We start from the raw sequence: 7,334 nt of genomic DNA on the forward strand, positions 1-7,334 counted from the left end.
CCTGATTTTGGTGTTTTCTCACGATCCATTGTTGTGTACACAGTTCTTCGTGTTACATTAAAATGTCTCGCAACAGTGGATACTGAGGCCCCCCCGCGGATCATTCCAACAAGCTGATTTCGCACATTTTCGCGTACGGTGTGACACCATGAAACGTAGACAAGACAAGTTTTATCACTGGCGAATTGTTACAAAAATGGCAAAGCTTTGATGTGTTCTTCTTTTTTAAACAAATCATTGCCGTATCATGATTAATTTTCAAAAAACACGAAACATGTAACACGCATGCAGTTACAAAACCACTCATGCGTTCAGAAATCTGAAAGCAGATCACCATTGACAGGTATATCACGTAATCAGTGTGTAAATTTGAAAGTAATTGGTTGCATAGATTTTGTTTTATTGAGCTTCAAAAGGTGTATACTTAAAATTGTGACATATATATGTAATGTAATATTCGCATAATTCTAGAAATCTGAACTTTTGGATTTATAGGGAAAATCAATTCCTCTGCTGATAATAAATTTTGCGGAAGAAGTATTTTAAAAATTACCTTTCGAGTATAATCTGTCATTGAAAAACTTTATTTCAAAGATGCGTACAGTGCTGCTTATTACTACAGCTGCGCCATAAGCAGATTATAATTTCACATTGCAACAGGACTTTTCAAAATTTTATTTTTGGAATGCATCACGGACAATGCATTAATAGGTAATGAATCCACCATCAGAATAAATGGAAGACTAATATATTATCAATAATCTAAGGTTTACAGACTGAATTCGCCTGTCACCTTCAAAATCAAATGCGTTTGTTTTTCAAGGTTACAGTAAAAAATCGATTGTATTGTGCAAAAATGGTAGCTTCTGCCCCATCCATGAAGATAAAATCAGGCTCGCCCTGACTCAGTCCGATAAAACCAACTGATAGTGTGCTCTGGGTGTAAATGAGCAGACATCAAAGTTGTATTACATTAATTCAGACAGGAATATATGTTCATTATATTTCGTTTAGTGTCTGGATCAGAGCCAAGCAAATGCTCATAAATAAATGTGTATCAGAGAGTTGTCAGTGCCTGCATGACATTATGTACACTGTACACACTGATCTGATCTGCTACACATATATATATATCAGGGTGACCTGAGGAGTGTGTGTATGTGTGAGGTGGGGGGGCGGAGAGGGCTCGGGGTATTAGAGGTGGGAATAAAGATGATGCTTCATACAAAGGCCCATATTATATATTATGTGGGAGTGGGATGGACTGTCAGTATTGAACGGTATTGGGAGAGAGATTGAGACAGATATATAATGACGGATAAAGGGGCATAAATACGAGGGCTGTCCCACGGAAAACTGGAAAAGGTCCATAAAAGCAACAATCTTTGTCCTATTATAAATAAAAATGTAACACATCATACCTCAACATGTGCTTTATTTCTCTATGTAATCACCATCCCGCTGGACGCATTTTTCCCATTGCTGGATCAGGGAGAAAATACCCTCCCTGAAGAATTTTTCGTCAAGGGATTTTAACCAACCTTTCACAGCTTCCACAAGGTCTTCGTCGTTGGTCAATCGCTGTCCAGAAAAATGGCGTTTCATTGGTCCAAAAAGGTGATAATCTGATGGGGCCAAGTCAGGACTGTGAGGGGGGTGTGGCAGAACTTCCAAGCCGAACCTTTGGATCCAGTCTTTCGTAGCGTTTGCGGTGCATGGCGTTGCGTTGTCATGCTGCAAAATGACCCCGCTGGACAACTGGCCGGGTCTTTTTCGGCGCACAACCTCTCTCAACTTATCAAGAGTCTGGCAGTATCTGTTAGCATTAACAGTTTGTACTGGTTCCAGAATGTCAAGAAGCAGAACACCCTTAGCATCCCAGAAAACAGGGACCATGAGTTTCTACACCAATGGCTGAACTTTAAACTTTTTAGGGGGAGGTGAAGATGTGCGCTTCCAAACCATTGAATCCCTCTTCATCTCAGGGGTCATGTGGTGTTCTCATCCCCTGAAATAATACTTCTCAGGAATGCTTCATCGTATTGTTTGAGGTCTCCAGATGCATTCATGACTCTAGTGACAGCTTGGCGACAATGATTCAACAAAGTATGAGACACTTCAGCACGTTGCGTCTTGTGGTCAGCTGTGTAAGCTCTTTTGGGACCCATCGAGCAGAGACCTTTTGATAGTGCAGCGCATCAAACACTATCCTATGGACAGTTGACTTTGAAATGTTTAGCGACTCTGAAATTTCGCGAATTTTAAGGCGCCTGTCTGTTTGAATGAGTTCGTTAACGCAACTCTTGTTGTCCTCAGTCTATGCAGAAAAACATGGTCCTGGGCGCCCTGGGTGAACTTTGTAATTGACATCCATGCCCGGCTTAAAACTTACAACACCACTCATATGTACCTGTGACTTTGCCATTACTTTCTCCCCGTAAACTGACTATATTTCAGCGTGTATTTCTATAGGTTTGAGACCTTTTACGGTCAGAAACCGAAGAACAGACTTCACTTCTACCCTTGACCAATTATCCAAGGGGGTAGCGCCATCTTTGGAGAACCGCTGCGTTCGTTTGGTTTGTGCGATGCTCATGTGGTGCTCAATCGGGAAATTCCTCAATGATTGTATTAAAAGTGCGCGTTTCGTTTACAGAATGTGAAAATATTGAAGTTTTCAAATTACAGCCAAATTCCGGTTTTCCGTGGGACAGACCCCGTAACTGCAAATGTGAGGCATCGTGATGAATTCAGGTGCTCATCAAAATTAATGAAATAAAAGTAACCGGCATTTGGCCCCCCAAAGATCAGTGGCAAAATTTTTTAACTGCATAAAAAAGGCTGAACTCGAAGCCCAATTCGCTGGTGGTATATAACGAGGCAAATATTATAAATAGTCTAATAGGAACTCTATATATAATATAATTATGATTATCTAGGCCTAAAAATTCGGTGGAAGGCAGTGCAAAGACGCAAATATAATGGTGTTCCTTTTCGTAATCCAAACCTGGCGGTACGCGGAGCTTAACAAAGGGGGATTGGCTGGGGAGGGGGAGCAATTATGAGATTCGACTGTAATTAATTATAAGATTGATTTATTTATGTCACGCACGGGATCCCTCTATGCACATGGCTATGTGCAGTATTTCATTATTAAATGTTATATTTATGTTTTATTATAATACATGTAATTACAGAGTTGATTTAGTAGTAGGCCTAGAGTCTAGTCTATTATTGAATAAAGGATTTTAATAATTTTAACTGAAGTCTGTATGCCAAGGCCTAGAATATTTAGACAGTTTCTCTTAAATTTTACCGAGTCCAAACCCAGTTGAGACAAATTAAGTTTACCACTACTAGCCTACAGATCTACTGCTAGTACATGTACATCTAGATCTAGATCTAGTCTTGTTACTAAGTAACTTTACTTATTACTACTAATCTATATCTACTAGATTTCTACTACAGACTGCTGAAGTAAACATAAAATGATAAAGTTTTTAAACTCACCTAAATACAGGAGTTCGTACGTAATTGCTTTTCCTATTCCTGTGCCACCACCAGTTACAATTGCAGCTTTTCCAGCAAAAAGATCAGGGCGAAAGACACTTGTCACTTTCATAGTTAAATTTAATGCAAATGTCTAAAACTAGAGGTCATCTAATGTTCCCTGTTGACTGGCCTCGGACCGTTGTCTTATTTCAACAACAATCCAAAAACCAAAATGCGAAATGAGAGGAGGACCGAAAGTACACTGTACACAACAAGTACACCGCTAAGGTTCAAAGTTCATAGTTCACGGACTATTGGCACGGTTGACTTTTGCCCTTGGGTATCGTTCATGGTCGTTTTCGCTGTGTTTAGTGTTTTATGTTATTATTTTGTCTTTATAATACCACTCACTATTACTATTAGATTATTAGTTTTTCCTCCTTGTATTTTGTTTGGCTTTGGATCAACAACATATCAGTACAGTTCTGATTATTTTAAATTATTCACACAAGGCCAATAAAATTGAAAAAGGAAATGACTCAGTGTGCCTACCTTTTCTGCAGCTATTGTCATGGTAGTTTGGGTTGGGGTTTTTTTTCTCAGTTTATTGGTCTTAGCTTGAAGGATGAAAAGCCCACTTTTTGCAATTTAAAAAATCCAGTCTCTTTTATCTTGGCTTTGAGAACCCCTTCGGGAGCTCTTGTGGTCAAGAGGTTAGTGCATGTTCGCCTTTCGTTCGATAGGTTTCGGGTTCAAAGCGAGATAGCAACGGAAAATTTTCTTCTCTAAAACTAAAACTTGTCTCCTTTCACCTCCTTTCCTGCTCCCTAACAATGTTCTGTCCTCTGCTTTTGTCTCCACTTTCTGCCCCCACCACCTCAAATCCTTTGTCCCTTCCTCTGGGATCCTGACTCTTTCTGCAGTCTTTCTACTGCAACTCCTTACCGTTGTCTTTCAGCTATACCCCTGGTCTTATGGTAGGTAAGATCTAACACATAGCCTTCTCAGATAAGCGAGAAAAATCTTAAGGGTCCTGTGTGCAAGTTGCACACGTTAAAGATCCCTTGATGGTTCAAAATCGATAAGGGTAGGCTTCGCCGCCACCCAGGCAAAATTCAAAATTTCCTACCAAACTAAAAATGTTTTTATGTCTGCGTGCACGTGACCTTTTGCAGTTGCAAGCACAGTAAAAAAACAAAAAAAAACTCCTTTTGGTTATTGTTTTACTACAAACTCAATGTTTGTTAGAATAAAGAAAAACATTGACACTGACACAATAGTCAGCAAGCTCAGAGACAGAAACAAAAAAGACAGACATTCAGATAAAACAAAGGAAGAGAACAAGTCAAAAATATTTGAAAGTGAAAGGAAAGAAGCACAAGAGTACCTTCCAACCACCCTCCAAATTGCTAAAAGATAAAGACAACAGACAAGCAGTTATATAGCGGAGTCTAGTCAACACAATGACCACCACATTCTGACAGAAACAATAAATCACCAAGACAGTGACAGAAACAGTCAACGCAAGAACACTCACCAACCACTCATTGACAGAATCCCAATCAATTCTTTCAAAGATTATGATTTCTGAAAGAAATCCTTCAATTAATTAAAGAAAAACAAAACAACTTCAAGACAAATATTCAAAATATATTCTTTATTGAATCCTAAGTATAAACCCAATACTTTTGTTGCTCCCATGTGACCAAAGTACTAAACTAAGTTATCAGCCTCGATGGAACATCTTTGTTAATTGGATTAGTTCAACCCACCTTATAGATACAGACAGGTCAGTGCTAACCTCGCCACCTTGTAAATACATAGACAACAGTGGCTTACATATCCAGCTAATTTCTGTCACCTTGTATATACACAGCCAACATTGTTGCCTACATATCAAGGTAACCTCTGTCACCTTATAAATACTTAGACTTAGACAACATAGGGTGACCTGCATATCTAGCTACCTTCTGTCAACTTGTACATACACAGACAAAATAGTGGCTTACATTCTATACTGCCACTTGAAAGTAAAACCTAGTACATATATATACGAATCAGGGTGAAATCAACTATGCTAAATATTCCATAGATGTGATCGTGCAAGTGCGCACATCTTTTTATCTTCAGGCTGCTATCCATATATCTCAATATTCATAGAAATACGAAAAACAAAAATGAAAAAGAACAATTTGAAAAAAAAATTGTAGCTTATAACTGCTTCTACAATTTACAACCGCCCCCACATCCCCATCATGAACTTGTTAGCAAACGCCGAGCTGGGATTGTCTGTCGATGTCCAAGGCAAACGATTTCATTTTTACAGCATGGTGACAGTGACACGGTCAGTCCGTTCTTTGCTTTCACTCATTTCAGGTATTCACTTTATCCGATTTCCCCAAGAAACCGCTTTATTTTATCCACTATTTTTTTTACTTAAATAGTATTTCAATCGGGACCACAGAATATCTTTCACTTTAACAGATTGTTCAAATAAAACGGACTCCATTGTATTGCTAAATGTATATTGACACATCTCTAGCTAAGTAATAACTGAAAAGTAGAAAAAAAATAGTTTAAATTGGAAGCAATTTCTTTTATTTAATACAGTACAAAATGCAAACAACTGCAGCCATTTTTTTTACCCAACTCAAAACCTTAATCTCCAAATTTTATCAAACGTGACACAGATTGCTGTGTCTAAATTTTTCCAAAAAATTTTTAGCAGTTTCAAAAAAAAAATACGACATCTCCATTCAGTTTCATTACCAAACTCAAAACAAGAAGTGGATTCTACCAAAGCAAGTTCAAGAGAAGATAAAGCATTAAAGCAGAGCATGGCAGAATTGCTCACACTTAAAAGTTCACATCAGCATAAAAAGCTGGAAGAAAAAAACCCAACCTCCTCACCATACAGAGTGAAAATGGTCTTCCAATATCATACATGCATTTATTTCTCCCTGTACTAAAACATTCAAGTCAAACTGTGTGAACACAATCATTAATACCGATATACTGCAACTACTACACACTGTGAACCAAAATCTGTTAAGAACCATCAGTATCAACAAAATCATTCTCAATAGGTACTGTGCATGCACTCAAATGGCCTCAGGCCATTACACATTTAGTCTCTAGAACTCTTTCCATTCATGCATGGCAACCTTTGAGTTCTGCAAAAGTGTTGTGCCCCTTTCCACAGGGTCATGTTATTTAACCCCTCACATTTAATGCTCGTCCCACAGGAGCCGGCCAAAAAGGTGGAGGAGACCCTACAGCCCTCCAAAACAACCAAACACAAGAATGCACTGTAGAGTATTCGAACCAGGGCAGGCTGCACCGCAGTCAAGCATGATATCAACTGGGCAAACCGACACTCAGCATACGTGCTTCACATCGTAAGTCGAAAAAGAGCTCCCCAATCACAGGCTGTCAATATGTACATCGTGGTTCATTATTAAATGTATATATACTTTGTATACTCAGACATGAAAAGGTCCATTATAAGTAGCTAACAAATAATTATCTTGGTTTTTGTGATGATTCAAATTGCCATCCTCATATTGAACAGGGTGTAACTCTACAACTGTGAAAACAGGTACAGCAATATTGCATAAGCAAGCTTCATTAGTGGGTACATCATGAGCTTTCTACTTCCAAACACAATGGTACATGATCGCAGCAGGATTACTAGCACTAGCACTATCCTATTAAAACTACAATAGAGCGGCCAAGAAAGTGGCAACAAAACTATCTTCAGCTAGCAGTTTTAGTCTACACAAGCAAGAACACGGTATTTGCCTTTAAAACAGGTAAGGGCAAACTGTAGTCCGCTGGCCACA

At 38.7% G+C, this 7,334-nt stretch overlaps 1 protein-coding gene across 1 annotated transcript in view; it reads right to left on the reverse strand.

Annotated features, from left to right (window-relative positions):
• LOC101854031 (peroxisomal trans-2-enoyl-CoA reductase) overlaps nucleotides 1-3,795 on the reverse strand; it is a gene marked incomplete in the record, with an annotated part of 14,276 nt that extends 10,481 nt beyond the window's left edge. Inside the window, 1 exon segment of the mRNA XM_013085588.2 lies at nucleotides 3,511-3,795. Within this exon segment, the coding sequence (XP_012941042.1) occupies nucleotides 3,511-3,622 (112 nt within the window).
• Nucleotides 3,796-7,334: the final 3,539 nt, after the last annotated feature.

Source organism: Aplysia californica, unplaced genomic scaffold, assembly GCF_000002075.1.
Source record: "Aplysia californica isolate F4 #8 unplaced genomic scaffold, AplCal3.0 scaffold00389, whole genome shotgun sequence".
NCBI lineage: Eukaryota > Metazoa > Mollusca > Gastropoda > Aplysiida > Aplysiidae > Aplysia > Aplysia californica.